We start from the raw sequence: 18277 nt of genomic DNA on the forward strand, positions 1-18277 counted from the left end.
CCGCACTGTTGGAGGGTCAGTACTGAGGGAGTGTTGCACTGTCGGAGGATCAGTACTGAGGGAGTACAGCACTTTCGGAGGGTCAGTACCTAGGGAGTCCGCACTGTCGGAGAGTCCGTACTGTGGGAGTACAGCACTGTCGGAGGGCCAGTACTGAGGGAGCGCCGCACTGTCGGAGGGCCAGTACTGAGGGAGTACAGCACTGTCGGAGGGTCAGTACTGAGGGAGTGCCGCACTGTCGGAGGGTCAGTACTGAGGGGGTGCCGCACTGTTGGAGTGTCAGTGCTGAGGGAGCATTTCTCTGTCGGAGGGTCAGTACTGAGGGAGTGCCGCACTGTTGGAGGGTCAGTACTGAGGGAGTGCCGCACTGTTGGAGGGTCAGTACTGAGGGAGTGTTGCACTGTCGGAGGATCAGTACTGAGGGAGTACAGCACTTTCGGAGGGTCAGTACCTAGGGAGTCCGCACTGTCGGAGAGTCCGTACTGTGGGAGTACAGCACTGTCGGAGGGCCAGTACTGAGGGAGCGCCGCACTGTCGGAGGGCCAGTACTGAGGGAGTACAGCACTGTCGGAGGGTCAGTACTGAGGGAGTGCCGCACTGTCGGAGGGTCAGTACTGAGGGAGTGCCGCACTGTCGGAGGGTCAGTACTGAGGGGGTGCCGCACTGTCGGAGTGTCAGTGCTGAGGGAGCAATTCTCTGTCGGACGGTCAGTACTGAGGGAACGCCGCACTGTCGGATGTTCAGTGCTCAGGGAACGCCGCACTGTCGGAGGGTCTGTACTGAGGGAGTGTCGCACTGTCGGAGGGTCAGTACTGAGGGAGTGCCGCTCTATCGGAGGGTCAGTACTGAGGGAGTACAGCACTGTCGGAGGGTCAGTACTGAGGAAGTGCCGCACTGTCACAGGGTCAGTACTGAGGGAGTGCCGCACTTTCGGAGGGTCAGTACTGAGGGGGTGCCTCACTGTCGGAGTGTCAGTGCTGAGGGAGCAATTCACTGTCGGAGAGTCAGTACTGAGGGAGTGCAGCACTGTCAGAGGATCAGGGCTCGATTTCGATTTTCCATTCTCGGATTGGGGGGAGGGGCCTAAATCCATGACGCTCTGACTCAGGAGAGAGAGAAAGCGAGAGAGAGAGATTCACTGAGACTCGATGAAATCCTCCTGGACGTGAGATCTACTCTGTGTACCTGAGAGCACAGTTTAACAGTTTAACATCTCCTTCCTCTGCCGCTCTCAACCTGACGATTGAATGAGGGTCCAACACTGCTAAGCAATGTTTAAAAGTGAGCTCTGGTCGCTGAGTTTAATCTTCTGTCCCAGTCAGCAGTGTATCATACGAAACACGTTCACTGTGTAAACACTCCTGAGATTCACATGAATGTGTCACATTAAACAATAACTTCAGTCATGAATCATAGTTTGAAGTAAGACCGAGCAAGACCATTCTGCCCCCATGTTGGTTCCGTCTCCTTGACAGGTCTATCCAATTAATCCCACACTCCCCCCTCTGCTCTCTCCCCCTCCCCTCTCCCCCCGTATCCCTGTAAATGTTTCCCCTTCAGGTATTTCTCCAATTGCCCCTTTCGAGGGTCCCCCTGTTGAATCTGCTTCCACCGCCCTTTCAGGCAGCGTCTTCCAGATCAAAACAACTCGCTGTGTGGGAAATAAACAATTCTCCCTATCTCCCCCTCTGCTCCCTTTCCCGATTCCCTTCAACCCATGTCCCTCTGCTTCCTGACCCTCCTGCCACTGGAAATACCTTCCCCTCGTTCACTCGATCGGAAACCCCCTCAGGATTTTGAAAGCCTCGATTCAATCTCCCCCTTAACCTTCTCTGCTCCAAGGAGAACAGTCCCGGCTTCTCCAATCTCTCCATGTCACTGAAGTTCCTCATCCCTGGAACCATTCTTGTGAATCTTTTCCGCACTCTCCCTAAAGCCTTCACATCCTTCCTAAAGTGTGGTGCCTGGAATTGGACACAATACCCCAGTTGAGGTTGAACCGGTGTTTTATACATGTTTAACACAACCTCCCTGCTCTTGTACCCTATGTCCCTATTAATAAAGCCCAGGATACTGTCTGCTTTATTACCCGCTCTCTCACCCTGTCCTGCCACCTTCAATGATTTATGTACATAAACCCCCAGGTCCCTCAGCTCCTGCACCCTGTTTAGAATTGTACCCTTTATTTTATATTGTCACAGAGTCATAGAGACATAGAGGTCTACAGCACAGAATAAGGCCCTTCGGCCCATTGAGTCTGCGCTGGTCAAACAAGTACCTAACTACTCTAATCCCATTTCCCAGCACTAGGCCCATAGCCTTGTATTGCCATGTGGCATCGCAAGTGCACATCCAAGTACTTCTTAAATGTTATGAGGGTTTCTGTCTCTCCCACCCTTTCAGGCAGTGAGTTCCAGATTCCCACCACCCTCTGGGTGAAAAAATTCTTCCTCACATCCCCTTTAAACCTCCTGCCCCTTCCCTTAAATCAATGGCCCCTGGTTATTGATCCCTCCACCAAAGGGAAACATTCCTTCCTGTCTACCCTATCTATGCCCCTCATAATTTTATACACCTCAATCATGACTCCCTCAATCTCCTCTGCTCCAGGGAAAATAACCCCAATCTATCCAATCTCTCCTCATAACTAAAACTCTCCAGCCCAGGCAACATCCTGGTAAATCTCCTCTGCTCTCTCTCAAGTGCAATCACATCCTTCCTATAATGTGGATTCCAGAACTGCACACAATACTATAGCTATGGCCTAACCAGCATTTTATATAGTTCCAGCATAACCTCCCTGTCTTATATTCTATGCCTTGGCTAATAAAGGCAAGTATCCCATATGCCTTCTTAACCACCTTATCTACCTGCCCCGCTACCTTAAGGGACTGGTGGACATGCACACCAAGGTCCCTCTGATCCTCAATACTTCCCAGGGTCCTACCATTCATCATGTATCCCCGAGCCTTGTTTGTCCTGCCCAAGTGCATCACCTCACACTTATCTGGATTAAATTCCATTTGCCACTGACCAGCCCGTCTATACCCTCCTGTAATCTAAGGCTATCATCCTCACTATTTACGAGTGCACCAACTTTCGTGTCATCCACAAACTTACTGATCAACCCTCCTACATTCAAGTCTAAAACTTGTCTCTCCATCTTATTCCTACCAAAATGAATCGCTTCACTCTCCACATTAAACTGCATTTGCCATCTGCCTGCCCACTTCACCAGTTCAATGACTAAAATGTGGGGAGGCAGAGGTGTCGCGGTATTGTCACTGGGCTAGTAATCCAGAGACCCAGGGTAATGCTCTGGGGACCTGGGTTCGAATCCCATCACGGTAGATGGTGAAATTTGAATTCAATAAAGATCAGGAATTAAAAGTCTAATGATGACCATGAAACCATTGTCGATTGTTGTAAAAACCCATCTGGTTCACTAATGTCCTTTAGGGAAGGAAATCTGCTGTCTTTACCCGGTCTGGTCTACACATGACTCCAGACCCCACAGCAATGTGGTTGACTCTGAAATTAAGGACAGTTAGGGATAAGCTGTAAATGCTGGCCTCGCCAGTAACCCCCACATCCATGAATGAATAAAAAATAAAAGGTGCACAGCAAGATTCCAATAACTTACATTGATCAGGTGAGACACCTGGAGTGTTGCTTGAGAGAAAAGGATAAAACAAGAAATTTGTAAGTTCTATAGACAAATTTTATGTCAACATTGTTAATTCAACCTTCAAAGCTTTGTCAATCTATCAAACATGATCTTAATGTACAGTTTGCACAGATAGGAACAGGATGAGGCCATTCAGCCCCTCGAGTCTGTTAAACAGGAACAGGAGGAGGCCATTCAGTCCCGCAAACTTGATCATTTGCCATGCGGGGAGTATGGTTTGGGAGTGAGAGGGCAGAGTTTTGATCATTAGGCAGGTGAGAGTGATGGTGTGTGAGGTGGGGAGGGGTTGAGAGGAGGGATGGGGGTTGAGGGTTGGGGAGATGGTGGGAAATTGGAATCTATTCCTGGCAGCAGCACTTGTAGAGAAATGTTCCTAATCCCCCCAGAGTGACCAAGATCACCAAGACGATCAGAAACCAGACCCACCAGGGTCGGGTCTTCCGGTAAACTCTCAGACAGTCATTACCGTCCCTCTCCAGCCCCACCTCAACTCCCTCATAGCCTCTCGAGCGGAGGGTGAAGATGCAGTTTCCCCCTGAGCTCTCGGCCTTTACAATCTCAAACTTCTCGTAGGGAGGGATTAAAATCTCATCTTCCCCCTCAAAGAATGAGTAATTGCGGATCTTGACACCGTAAGTCGTGTTCAGCACAAACAAAGTCCTGTTTCCATATCCCTCGGCCACTGTTCTATTGAGGGAGGTGGAGGTGAATCTCCCGAACCTCATCTCCTGGCCCCGTCTCCCAAACTTGGGAACGTTCAACCCGCGATAAAGGTGTAAGTATTTGGAATGATCTCTCAATGCCTGGAGAGCGATGGTTAGGAGATAATGGAAGGCCTTCAGTTTAAATTCGGAGTTGTATTCGGTGATATTTCCATATTTCTGAACCTCATCGTTAAATGCCTTGTACAATGATCCATGATGGGTGTACATAGTGACCACGATCATGTGCTCCTTACGGAGACCATGGGGAATGGTGCGCCCATTCCAAAACTTTCTGGCCAAATCCGAAACATTCATGAATGTCTGGTTTCTCTGCAGTTCTTCATTCAAACACTCGATCGCCAAGTTGTCCCAATCTTCATTCCGTGGGAACCAATACGCGGCCGAATTCTCTTCCATATCCAGCCCATTGCCAACCATGTGGATACCACAGCTTTCCCCATCGCTGACCAGGGAAGTGACCAGCTCCTGTGCTGTGAATCAGAGAGAGTGAGAGAGACAAGTCCCAGTGATACAGCCTCTTCCACAACAACACAATGAGCCAGAGCCTCACAGCAGCAACAGTTTCTATCACAAACCCACCATGACACAGAGACACAGAAGGTGATTTCAGGGAGAGATCGCTCAAAGAGAGAGAGAGAGAGATTTGAAAGGGAGTCGGAAAGGAGGGAAACAAATGGAGAGGTTTAGGGAGGGAATTTCAGAGATCAAGGCCCCCAGGCAGCTGAAGGCTCGGCCACCAATGGTAGAGCGATGGGAATCGAGGGATGGTCAAGAGGCTGGAATTGGAGGAGCGCAGAGATCTCGGAGGGTCGTAGGAGGGTTACAGAGACAGGGAGGCTTGTAGGGGCTGGAGGTGGTTACAGAGATAGGGAGGGGTATAGGTGCTGGAGGAGGTTACAGAGATAGGGAGGGGTGTAGGGGCTGGAGGAGATGACAGAGATAGGGAGGGTTGTAGTGTCTGGAGGAGGTTACAGAGATAGGGAGGGTTGTAGGGGCTGGAGGAGGTTACAGAGATAGGGAGGGTTGTAGGGGCTGGAGGAGGTTACAGAGATAGGGAGGGTTGTAGGGGCTGGAGGAGGTTACAGAGATAGGGAGGGTTGTAGGGGCTGGAGGAGGTTACAGAGATAGGGAGGGTTGTAGGGGCTGGAGGAGGTTACAGAGATAGGGAGGGTTGTAGGGGCTGGAGGAGGTTACAGAGACAGGGAGGGGTGTAGGTGCTGGAGGAGGTTACAGAGATAGGGAGGGTTGTAGGGGCTGGAGGTGGTTAGAGAGATAGGGAGTCTTGTAGGGGCTGGAGGAGGTTACAGAGATAGGGAGGGTTGTATGGACAGGAGGTGCTTAGAGAGATAGGGAGGGTTGTAGGGACTGGAGGAAGTTAGAGAGATAGGGAGGGCTGTTGGGGCTGGAGGAGTTTAGAGAGACAGGGAGGGTTGTAGGAGCTGGAGGATGTTACAGAGACAGGGAGGGCTGTAGGGGCTGGAGGTGGTTAGAGAGATAGGGAGGTTTGTAGGGCTGGAGAAGGTTAGAGAGATAGGGACGGTTGTAGGGGCTGGAGGAGGTTACAGAGATAGGGAGTGTTGTAGAGGCTGGAGGAAGTTACAGAGATAGGGAGGGTTGTAGGGGCTGAATGAGCTAACAGAGATAGGGAGGTTTGTAGTGAGTGCCGGAAGTTACTGAGATAGGGATGTTTGTAGGGGCTGGAGGAGGTTACAGAGCTTGGGAGGGTTGAAGGGGCTGGAGGAGGTTAAAGAGATAGAGGGGGTTGTAGGGACTGGAGGACGTTAGAAATATAATTAGGGCTGTACAGCCTGGGACTGTGTCAGAGATACCAAGTGTTATATCTTCTGAAGGAAGGTTTTAGAAATAGTGCATTGCAGTGCAGCATTGGCTGAGTCCTGGCCCTTCTACCAGGAAGCACACCCTCAACACTGACCCTATGACAGGGCAGCACTCCCTCAGAACTGACGGTCCTACTGTGCAGCATTCCCTCAGCACTGTCCCTCTGACAGTTCTACACTCCCTCAATACTGTCCCTCCAACAGTGCTGCACTCCCTCAATACTGTTTCTCCCACAGTGCTGCACTCCTTCACTAATGTCCCTCTGACAGTGCTGCATTCCCTCAATACAGGCAGCATAATCCTGCTGATGCTGGAAATGTGAAATAAAGACGGAAGGTGCTGGAATAACTCAGCAGGTCCTGCAGCGTGTGTGGAGAGAGGACTCAGGTTAACGTTTCGAGTCCGTATGAACCTCCTTCAGAAAATGCCTGGGGATGTCTGTCTGGACGTGGCACAGTGCAGGTCCCGAACCCACCAGTCACGTTTACGAGAGAGGGATAGTAAAATCCAGAGAGATAGAGAACCAAATTTTGTAAAGATAACCACTTCAAAGTTAAGGGACGAATTATTTTGATATTTGTAGTCAGTGTGTAAATAGTCACAGCCTATCAGGAGGTAAACATAAATGAACCACCTCATCTTGTCTAATCTCCAGATTTGATGCATTAAACTTAGTGGTAGAAGGATTCACAGTCCAGGAAATGGACCTCACTCGGATCAATTCCGAACTTGTACGTGACCAGCACTTTGCTCAAAGCAGAACCTATATCTTGTGATAGTTTGTTTAAATCACACAATGAGAAATGTGCACAACCCTTCGATGCGCTGTACTTCCTGAAACCACGATTTGTGTATAAACAAGAGGGGCTGGAGGAGGTTACAGAGACAGGGAGGGTTATAGCGGCTGGAGGAGGTTACAGAGATAGGGAGGGTTATAGGGGCTGGAGGAGGTTACAGAGATAGGGAGGGGTGTAGGGGCTGGAGGAGGTTACAGAAACAGGGAGGGTTATAGTGGCTGGAGGAGGCTTTACAGAGACAGGGAGGATTGTATGGGCTGGAGGAGGTTACAGATGTAGGGAGGTTTGTAGGGGCTGGAGGAAGTTACAGAGATAGGCAGTGTTGTAGGGGCTGGAGGAGGTTACAGAGATAGGGAGAGTTGTTGTGGCTGAAGGAGGTTACAGAGATAGGGAGGGTTATAGGGGCTGTGTGGCTTTACAGAGATTAGGTGGATTGTAGGGGCTTGACGAGAGTACAGAGATAGGGAGGGGTGTAGGTGCTGGAGGAGATTACAGAGATAGGGAAGTTTGTAGGGTCCGGATTAGGTTACAGAGATAGGGAGTGTTGTTGGTGTTGGTGGAGGTTACAGAGAAAGGGAGGATTGTAGAGGCTGGAAGACTATACAGATATAGGGAGGGTTTTAGAGGCTGGAGGAGGTTACAGAGATACAGAGGTTTGTAGGGGCTGGAGGAGTTTACAGAGATAGGGAGGGGTGTAGATACTGGAGGAAGTTACAGCAATAGGGAGGTTTGTATGGGCTGGAGGAGGTTACACAAATTGGGTGGGTTGTGGGTGTTGGTGGAGGTTACAGATATAGGGAGGTTTGTAGAGGCTGGAGGAGATTACAGAGATAGGGAGGGTTGTAGAGGCTTGAGGATGTTAGAGAGATAGGGAGGGTTGTACAGCCTGGGGGGTGTCAGCGATAGCAAGGGTTATAGCTTCTGAAGGAAGGTAATAGAAATAGTGCATTGCAGTGCAGCAATGGCTGAGTCCTGGCCCTTCTACAAGGAAGCACTCCCTCAGAAATTACCCTCCGACAGTGCAAAACCCCCTCCGTACTGACCCTCTGATAGTGATGCACTCCCTCTGACAGTGCTGTACTCCCTCAATACTGTCCCTCCAACAGTGCTGCACTCCCTCAATAATGTCCCTCCTACAGTTCTGCACTCCCTCAATACTGTCCCTCCAACAGTGCTGCACTCCCTCAATAATGTCCCTCCTACAGTGCTGCACTCCCTCAATACCGTCCCTCCAACAGTGCTGGACTCCCTCAATACTGTCCCTCCAACAGTGCTGCACTACCTCAATACTGTCCCTCCAACAATGCTGGACTCCCTCAATAATGTCCCTCCTACAGGGCTGCACTCCCTCAATACTTTCCCTCCAACAGTGCTGCAATCCCTCAATACTGTCCTTCCAACAGTGCTGCACTCCCTCAATACTATCCTTCCAACAGTGCTGCACTCCCTCAATACTGTCCCTCTGACAGTCCTGCACTCCCTCAATACTGTTCCTCCCACAGTATGCACTCCCTCAGTAATGTCCCTCTGACAGTGCTGCACTCCCTCAATACAGGCAGCATAATCCTGCTGATGCTGGAAATGTGAAATAAAGACAGAAGATGCTGGAATAACTCAGCAGGTCTGGCAGCGTGTGTGGAGAGTGGACCCAGGTTAACGTTTTGAATCCGTATGAACCTCCTTCAGAAAATGCCTGGGAATGTCTGTCTGGACCTGTCACTGTGCAGGTCCCAAACCCACCAGTTTCAGACTCACATTTAGGAGAGACAGAAAGTAAAACCCAGTCAGATAGATACCAAAATTTTGTAAAAATAACCACTTCAACGTTAAGGGACGAATTCTTTTGATATTTGTAGTCAGTGTGTAATACTCATAGCCTATCAGGAGATAAACGTAAATGATCTACCTCATCTTGTCTAATCTCCAGATATGATGCATTAAACTTAGTGGTAGAAGGATTCACAGTACAGGAAATGGACCTCACTTGCATCAATTCCGATCTTGTACGGGACCAGCACTTTGCTTTAAGCAGAACCTATATCTTGTGATAGTTTGTTTAAACCACACAATCAGAAACGTGCACAATCCTTCGACGCGCTGTCCTTCCTGAAACCATGATTTGTGTATAAACAAGAGGACCTGGAGAAGGTTACAGAGACAGTGAGGGTTATAGGGGCTAGAGGAGGTTACAGAGATAGGGAGGGTTATAGGGGCTGGATGGCTTTACAGACATAGGGTGGATTGTAGGGGCTTGACGAGTGTACAGAGATAGGGAGTGTTGTAGTTGTTGGTGGAGGCTACAGAGGTAAGGTGGGTTATAGGGGCTGGATGGCTATACAGAGATAGGGAGGGGTGTAGGGGCTGGAGGAGGTTACAGAGATAAGGAGGGTTATAGGGGCTGGATGAGGTTACAGAGATAGGGAGGGGTGTAGGGGCTGGAGGAGGTTACAGAGATACAGAGGTTTGTAGGGGCTGGAGGAGTTTACAGAGATAGGGAGAGGTGTAGATACTGGAGGAATTTACAGCAATAGGGAGGTTTGTATGGGCTGGAGGAGGTTACACAGGTTGGGTGGGTTATGGGTGTTGGTGGAGGTTACAGATATAGGGAGGTTTGTAGAGGCTGGAGGAGATTGCAGAGATAGGGAGGGTTGTAGAGGCTTGAGGATGTTAGAGAGATAGGGAGGGTTGTACAACCTGTGGGGGTGTCAGTGATAGCAAGGGTTATTGCTTCTGAAGGAAGGTTATAGAAATAGTGCAATGCAGTGCAGCAATGGCAGAGTCCTGTCCCTTCTACAAGGAAGCACTCCCTCAGAAATTACCCTCTGACAGTGCAAAAGCCACTCAGTACTGACTCTCTGATAGTGATGCACTCCCTCTGACAGTGCTGTACTCCCTCAATATTGTCCCTCTGACAGTACTGCACTCCCTCAATACAGTTCCTCCCACAGTGCTGCACTTCCTCAATAATGTCCCTCCTACAGTTCTGCACTCCCTCAATACTGTCCCTCCTACAGGGCTGCACACCCCCAATACTGTCCCTCCAACAGTGCTGCACTCCCTCAGTACTGTCCCTCCGACAGTGCTGCACTCCCTCAATACTGTTCCTCCCACAGTATGCACTCCCTCAGTAATGTCCCTCTGACAGTGCTGCACTCCCTCAATACAGGCAGCATAATCCTGCTGATGCTGGAAATGTGCAATAAAGACTGAAGGTGCTGGATTAACTCAGCAGGTCTGGCAGTGTGTGTGGAGAGTGGACCCAGCTTAACGTTTTGAGTCCGTATGAACCTCCTTCAGAAAATGCCTGGGGTTGTCTGTCTGGACTTGTCACTGTGCAGGTCCCGAACCCACCAGTTTCAGAGTCACATTTAAGAGAGACAGACAGTAAAACCCAGTCAGATAGAGACCAAAATTTTGTAAAAATAACCACTTCGAAGTTCAGGGACGAATTATTTTGATATTTGCAGTCATTGTGTAATACTCACAGCCTATCAGGAGATAAACGTAAATGATCCACTTCATCTTGTCTAATCTCCAGATTTGATGCATTAAACTTAGTGGTAGAAGGATTCACAGTCCAGGAAATGGACCTCACTCGGATCAATTCCGATCTTGTACGTGACCAGCAGTTTTCTCAAAGCAGAACCTATATCTTGTTATAATTTGTATAAATCACACAATGAGAAATGTGCACAACCCTTCGATGCGCTGCACTTCCTGAAACCACGATTTGTGTATAAACAAGAGGAACTGGAGGAGGTTACAGAGACAGGGAGGGTTATAGCAGCTGGAGGAGGTTACAGAGACAGGGAGGGTTATAGGGGCTGGAGGAGGTTACAGAGATAGGGAGGGTTATAGGGGCTGGAGGAGGTTACAGAGACAGTGAGGGTTATAGCGGCTGGAGGAGGCTTTACAGAGACAGGGAGGATTGTATGGGCTGGAGGAGGTTACAGAGGTAGGGATGTTTGTAGGAGCTGGAGGAGGTTACAGAGATAGGCAGGGTTGTAGGGGCTGGAGGAGGTTACAGAGATAGGGAGAGTTGTTGTGGCTGAAGGAGGTTACAGAGTTGGGGAGGGTTATAGGGGCTGTGTGGCTTTACAGAGATTAGGTGGATTGTAGGGGCTTGACGAGAGTACAGAGATAGGGAGGGGTGTAGGTGCTGGAGGAGATTACAGAGATAGGGAAGTTTGTAGGGTCTGGATTAGGTTACAGAGATAGGGAGTGTTGTTGGTGTTGGTGGAGGTTACAGAGAAAGGGAGGATTGTAGAGGCTGGAAGACTATACAGATATAGGGAGGGTTTTAGAGGCTGGAGGAGGTTACAGAGATACAGAGGTTTGTAGGGGCTGGAGGAGTTTACAGAGATAGGGAGGGGTGTAGATACTGGAGGAAGTTAAAGCAATAGGGAGGTTTGTATGGGCTGGAGGAGGTTACACAAGTTGGGTGGGTTGTGGGTGTTGGTGGAGGTTACAGATATAGGGAGGTTTGTAGAGGCTGGAGGAGATTACAGAGATAGGGAGGGTTGTAGAGGCTTGAGGATGTTAGAGATATAGGGAGGGTTGTACAGCCTGGGGGGTGTCAGCGATAGCAAGGGTTATAGCTTCTGAAGGAAGGTAAAAGAAATAGTGCATTGCAGTGCAGCAATGGCTGAGTCCTGGCCCTTCTACAAGGAAGCACTCCCTCAGAAATTACCCTCCGACAGTGCACAACCCCCTCCGTACTGACCCTCTGATAGTGATGCACTCCCTCTGACAGTGCTGTACTCCCTCAATACTGTCCCTCCAACAGTGCTGCACTCCCTCAATAATGTCCCTCCTACAGTTCTGCACTCCCTCAATACAGTCCCTCCAACAGTGCTGCACTCCCTCAATAATGTCTCTCCTACAGTGCTGCACTCCCTCAATACTGTCCCTCCAACAGTGCTGCACTCCCTCAATACTGTCCCTCCAACAGTGCTGCAAGCCCTCAATACTGTCCCTCCAACAGTGCTGGACTCCCTCAATACTGTCCCTCCAACAGTGCTGCACTCCCTCAATACTGTCCTTCCAACAGTGCTGCACTCCCTCAATACTGTCCTTCCAACAGTGCTGCACTCCCTCAATACTGTCCCTCTGACAGTCCTGCACTCCCTCAATACTGTTCCTCCCACAGTATGCACTCCCTCAGTAATGTCCCTCTGACAGTGCTGCACTCCCTCAATACAGGCAGCATAATCCTGCTGATGCTGGAAATGTGAAATAAAGACAGAAGATGCTGGAATAACTCAGCTGGTCTGGCAGCGTGTATGGAGAGTGGACCCAGGTTAATGTTTTTAATCCGTATGAACCTCCTTCAGAAAATGCATGGGGATGTCTGTCTGGACTTGTCACTGTGCAGGTCCCAAACCCACCAGTTTCAGAGTCACATTTAGGAGAGACAGACAGTAAAACCCAGTCAGATAGATACCAAAATTTTGTAAAAATAACCACTTCAAAGTTAAGGGACGAATTCTTTTGATATTTGTAGTCAGTGTGTAATACTCACAGCCTATCAGGAGATAAACGTAAATGAACCACCTCATCTCGTCTAATCTCCAGATTTGATGCATTAAACTTAGTGGTAGAAGGATTCACAGTCCAGGAAATGGACCTCACTCGGATCAATTCCGATCTTGTACGTGACCAGCACTTTGCTCGAAGCAGAACCTATATCTTGTGCTAGTTTGTTTAAACCACCCAGTCAGAAACGTGCACAATCCTTTGACGCGTTGTACTTCCTGAAACCATGATTTGTGTATAAACAAGAGGACCTGGAGGAGGTTACAGAGACAGTGAGGGTTATAGGGGCTGGAGGAGGTTACAGTGATAGGGAGGGTTATAGGGGCTGGATGGCTTTACAGAAGTAGGGTGGATTGTAGGGGCTTGACGAGTGTACAGAGATAGGGAGTGTTGTAGTTGTTGGTGGAGGCTACAGAGGTAAGGTGGGTTATAGGGGCTGGATGGCTTTACAGAGATAGGGAGGGGTGTAGGGACTGGAGGAGGTTACAGAGATAGGGAGGGTTATAGGGGCTGGATGAGGTTACAGAGATAAGGAGGGGTGTAGGGGCTGGAGGAGGTTACAGAGACACAGAGGTTTGTAGGGGCTGGAGGAGTTTACAGAGATAGGGAGGGGTGTAGATACTGGAGGAAGTTACAGCAATAGGGAGGTTTTTATGGGCTGGAGGAGGTTACACAAGTTGAGTGGGTTGTGGGTGTTGTTGGAGGTTACAGATATAGGGAGGTTTGTAGAGGCTGGAGGAGATTACAGAGATAGGGAGGGTTGTAGAGGCTTGAGGATGTTAGAGAGATAGGGAGGGTTGTACAGCCTGTGGGGGTGTCAGTGATAGCAAGGGTTATTGCTTCTGAAGGAAGTTTATAGAAATAGTGCAATGCAGTGCAGCAATGGCAGAGTCCTGGCCCTTCTACAAGGAAGCACTCCCTCAGAAATTACCCTCCGACAGTGCAAAAGCCACTCAGTACTGACTCTCTGATAGTGATGCACTCCCTCTGACAGTGCTGTACTCCCTCAATATTGTCCCTCTGACAGTACTGCACTCCCTCAATACAGTTCCTCCCACAGTGCTGCACTCCCTCAATAATGTCCCTCCTACAGTTCTGCACTCCCTCAATACTGTCCCTCCTACAGGGCTGCACACCCCCAATACTGTCCCTCCAACAGTGCTGCACTCCCTCAGTACTGTCCCTCCGACAGTGCTGTACTCCCTCAATACTGTCCCTCTGATAGTACTGCACTCCCTCAATACTGTTCCTCCCACAGTATGCACTCCCTCAGTAATGTCCCTCTGACAGTGCTGCACTCCCTCAATACAGGCAGCATAATCCTGCTGATGCTGGAAATGTGAAATAAAGACGGAAGGTGCTGGAATAACTCAGCAGGTCTGGCAGTGTGTGTGGAGAGTGGACCCAGGTTAACGTTTTGAGTCCGTATGAACCTCCTTCAGAAAATGCCTGGGGATGTCTGTCTGGACTTGTCACTGTGCAGGTCCCGAACCCACCAGTTTCAGAGTCACATTTAGGAGATACAGACAGTAAAACCCAGTCAGATAGAGACCAAAATTTTGTGAAGATAACCACTTCAAAGTTAAGGGACGAATTATTTTGATATTTGCAGTCAGTGTGTAATACTCACAGCCTATCAGGAGAAAAACGTAAATGATCCACCTCATCTTGTCTAATCTCCAGATTTGATGCATTAAACTTAGTGGTAGAAGGATTCACAGTCCAGGAAATGGACCTCACTCGGATCAATTCCGATCTTGTACGTTACCAGCACTTTGCTCAAAGCAGAACCGATATCTTGTGATAGTTTGTTTAAACCAAACAATCAGAAACGTGCACGATCCTTCAATGCGCTGTAGTTCCTGAAACCAAGATTTGTGTATAAACAAGAAGACCTGGAGGAGGTTACAGAGACAGTGAGGGTTATAGGGCCTGGAGGAGGTTACAGAGATAGGGAGGGTTATAGGGGCTGGAGGAGGTTTCAGAGATATGGAGGGGTATAGGGGCTGGAGGAGGTTACAGAGACTGGGAGAGTTATCGGGGCTGGAGGAGGTTACAGAGATAGGGAGGGTTATAGGGGCTGGATGGCTTTACAGACGTAGGGTGGATTGTAGGGGCTTGACGAGTGTACCGAGATAGGGAGTGTTGTAGTTGTTGGTGGAGGCTACAGAGTTAAGGCGGGTTATAGGGGCTGGATGGCTTTACAGGGATAGGGAGGGGTATAGGGGCTGGAGGAGGTTACAGAGATAGGGAGTGCTGTAGGGGCTGGAGGAGTTTACAGAGATATGAAATGTTGCACAGTCTGGAGGAGGTTACAGAGTTACGGAGCGTGGCGGGGGTTGGAGGAGGGTAGAGATTTAGGGAGTGTTGTTGGGGCTGGAAGATGTTAAAGAGACAGGTGGGTTGTAAGCGTTGGAGGGGGTTGCAGAGATAGGCAGGGTTGTAGGGGTTGGAGGACGTTACACAGGTTGGGAGGTTTGTGAGTGTTGGTGTAGTTACGGAGATGAGGAGGGTTGTAGAAGCTGGAGGAGTTTACAGAGACAGGGATCGGTGTAGAGGCAGGAGGACTTTAGGAAGATAAGTAGGGTTGTACAGCTTGGGGGTGTGTCAGAGATAGCAAGTGTTGTTGCTTCTGAAGGAAGGTTACAGAGACCTCCTTCAGAAAATGCCTGGGGAAGTCTGTCTGGATTGTCACTGTGCAGGTCCCGAACCCACCAGTTTCAGAGTCACATTTAGGAGAGAGAGACAGTAAAATCCAGTGAGATAGAGACCAAAATTTTGTAAAGATAACCACTTCAAAGTTAAGGGATGAATTCTTTTGATATTTGCAGTCAGTGTGTAATACTCACAGCCTATCAGGAGATAAACGTGAATGACCCACCTCATCTTGTCTCATCTCCAGATTTGATGCATTAAACTTGCTTGTAGAATTGTTGACAATCCTGGAAATGGACTTCACTCTGATCAATTCTGAACTTGCACATGACCAGTACTTGGCTCAGAGCTGTACCTACATTTTGTGATAGTTTGTTTAACCCACACAATGAGAAACGTGCACAACCCTCGATGCGCTGAACTTCCTGAAACCACGATTTGTGTATAAACCAGAGGTCTCCGTTTCCTTGAGAGCAAAATTCCTTCCCATCTACTGAATCTGACAATGTAGTTAATAAAAATTACAGAGATAGGGAGTCTTGTAGGGACAGGGGGAGGCATCAGAGATGGGGATAGTTGTCGAGACTGAAGGAGTTTAGAGATAGGGAGGGCTGTAGGGGGCTCGAGGAGGTTACAGAGATAAGGAGGGTTGTAGGGGCTGGAGGAGGTTACAGAGATAGGGAGGGTTGTAGGGGCTGGAGGAGGTTACAGAGTTAAGGAGGGTTGTAGGGGCTGGAGAAGGTTACAGAGATAGGGAGGGTTGTAGGGGCTGGAGGAGGTTACAGAGTTAAGGAGGGTTGTAGGGGCTGGAATAGGTTACAGAGATAGGGAGGGTTGTAGGGGCTGGAGGAGGTTACAGAGGTGGGAGGGTTGTAGGTTCTGGAGGAGGTTCTAGAGATAGGGTGGGTTGAAGGAGGTTTCGGAGATAGGGAGGGTTGTAGGGGCTGAAGGAGGTTATAGTGATAGGGTGGGTTGTAGGGACAGATGGAGGCTTCAGAGATAGGGGCTGTTGTAGCAGCTGGAAGAGGCTATAGAGATAGGGAGGGTTGTAGGGGCTGGTGGAGGTTGTAGAGATGGGCATTGTTGTAGGGGCAGGAGGACTTTACAGACATAGGGACGTTTGCAGGTCCTGGATGTGACAGAGAGAGCGCGAGGGCAAGTTATTGGTGGTGGCGGGAATGAGAGAGCGAGATATATACAGTGAATTAGTTTCATGGAGCAGATGAGATAGGGGAGAGACACAGATGAAGTGGAGACCTGGTCATGGCCCGGCAATTATGGTTTCAGCACAGTTTATGGAGGCAGGATCCGAGCTGGTCTCTCACTGAGTGGTTTAACCAAGAGTTCAGATGAGGAGAAAGGTCAAAGTTGAACAAAGCATTGTTCACATACATGGCAGGAATTGATCCGAGCGGGGAGTGTATCCTGGACTCTATGGTCCAGGAGGGGTCAGTTAGTTCAAGGTGTTAGGATCTAGAGATAGCTGAATGTATATTTTTCTCTATTTGTGGGTTAAATGATGAAACCTGTGGCCCAGTTTCATTTTTCAGTGGAGTTGGCAGCTCTCAGCTCTGTTTGTATACCTGCATTTCTAATGAGGTTTTACATCTCTTGAGCACAAGTTAGAAAAAAACCTGTGCTGTTTCCTAGCAACAGGGGTCCAGAGAGAGAGAGAAAAGTCAGAAAAAAACCCGCCTGCCATCAATTAAAAGGTCACTTAAGCCATTAAAAGCCGATACCACGTTGCCAGTGTGCGATTTTGCCCTTGTCGCATTGGCAAAACAGGCAGGTGGGCAGCCGACAATTTCAAAAACCTCCTCCCCGTGTGGGATAAAAAGGGTCAGCAGCATTGCCAGTGCGAGTAGTGAGGAGTTTAGGAGATAGTTTGCTGTTGGTGTGTTTTTGGTACTTGGCAGCTTCACCTCCGTTCGGGGCTTCATTCTTAGCATTTCCAGGCATCACTTCAGGCCTCATTGGGGTCTCCAAGGACCCCGGAGGATTCAGACCGTGTGGACCCTTCCAGGTATCAGACAGCCTACAATCGCCCTGGGAATGGGGATTGTGGTCTCCGCTGGAGGCATCTCCCATGAGGAGGGAGAGAGGGGCAGAAGGGAGAGGTGTCCCAATGCAGATTCCAGGGGAGGAGAGACGCAGGCACAAGGGGAGCAGGGCCAGCAGGTAGTCGAAGGTGGAAGGGGCCAAAGAGAGCACTGCTATCCTGCTGCCGGAGTTTACAGGCGGTGATACAGCTACCTCAATATGTCCGAGGTGCAGCACCGAAGGAGGCTTCCTCTCTCCAGGGAGACAGTGACCTCCATTTGGACAGATGATTGGGCCTGGGATCAGCTCTGACTGTGTGGGTGGACGACCCATGCCAGTGGCTCTGAAAGTCACAGAGGAGCCCGCAGAGACCATCAGACAGCTTGTGTGTCAAACTGAGGTCATTCTGGACCTCCCAGCTCACCATTGATGGACAGGCACCTTGCTGGGATACTGGGTGCCTCATCCATCTCCCACACGGACACTGACCAGCTGGGGTCAGTGCCTGTGTGAGGGCTTGCAGGTCCGAGCGCAACCCCAGGAACCCCTGATTCTGTTCCTGGAGCTGCCTCTCCATGGGAGTCGCCTCTCTCTCAATGGAGGAGGCAGGGCGCTCGGCCATGAGGGTTAACGCAGTGATTAAACTCCACATGGACTCCTCCTCAGCAGAGAGCATGGCACTCAGACCCACCCGGATCTCCACCAGATCCTCCCGAGCATCCCACTGGACATCCAGCATCTGGCGCCTAATGGACACCTCCAGAGGCTCATCATCTGGCTTTGACCCAGCATCGTCCTGGTCTCCAGCAGCCCTCCGACTGCTGGCGCACTGCGCTCACTCTGCCTCCGTCTGCCCCTCAAGCTAGTGCCCTCAAGGCAAGGTCTTGGAGAGTGGAGGTTGGAAACCCTCGGGTGCTGGGGCGGTGGGGGGAGTGAATGTTTGTGGATGGGGAGCCAATCAAGCGGGGCTGCTTTGTCCTGGACGGTGTCGAGCCTCT

At 49.8% G+C, this 18277-nt stretch overlaps 1 protein-coding gene across 2 annotated transcripts; it reads right to left on the bottom strand.

The window, feature by feature from the left end:
* Positions 1–3704: 3704 nt before the first annotated feature.
* Positions 3705–10786, bottom strand: LOC121269396 (NAD(P)(+)--arginine ADP-ribosyltransferase 2-like). 2 transcript variants are annotated; one of them, XM_041173992.1, is made up of 2 exons: positions 10535–10786; positions 3705–4883 (listed from the first exon to the last, which is right to left on the bottom strand). In XM_041173992.1, the coding sequence occupies exons 1-2, from the start codon at positions 10596–10598 to the stop codon at positions 4027–4029; spliced, it is 921 nt and encodes a 306-aa protein (XP_041029926.1). In that variant the 5' UTR covers positions 10599–10786; the 3' UTR covers positions 3705–4026. The 2 variants fall into 2 exon arrangements, with proteins under 2 accessions (XP_041029926.1, XP_041029928.1); XM_041173994.1 differs by having other exon boundaries at positions 3705–4878; positions 10535–10784.
* Positions 10787–18277: the final 7491 nt, after the last annotated feature.

This window comes from Carcharodon carcharias, chromosome 24 (assembly GCF_017639515.1).
Source record: "Carcharodon carcharias isolate sCarCar2 chromosome 24, sCarCar2.pri, whole genome shotgun sequence".
NCBI lineage: Eukaryota > Metazoa > Chordata > Chondrichthyes > Lamniformes > Lamnidae > Carcharodon > Carcharodon carcharias.

What these genes read in the sequence shown, in the direction of transcription:
- LOC121269396 (XM_041173992.1), bottom strand. Translation starts at nt 10,598, where the DNA reads ATGCATCAAATCTGGAGATTAGACAAGATGAAGTGGATCATTTACGTT. An exon ending in CGTTTATCTCCTGATAGGCT is followed by an intron (nt 4,884 to 10,534) that starts GTGAGTATTACA and finishes TCTGATTCACAG; the next exon opens with CACAGGAGCTGGTCACTTCC.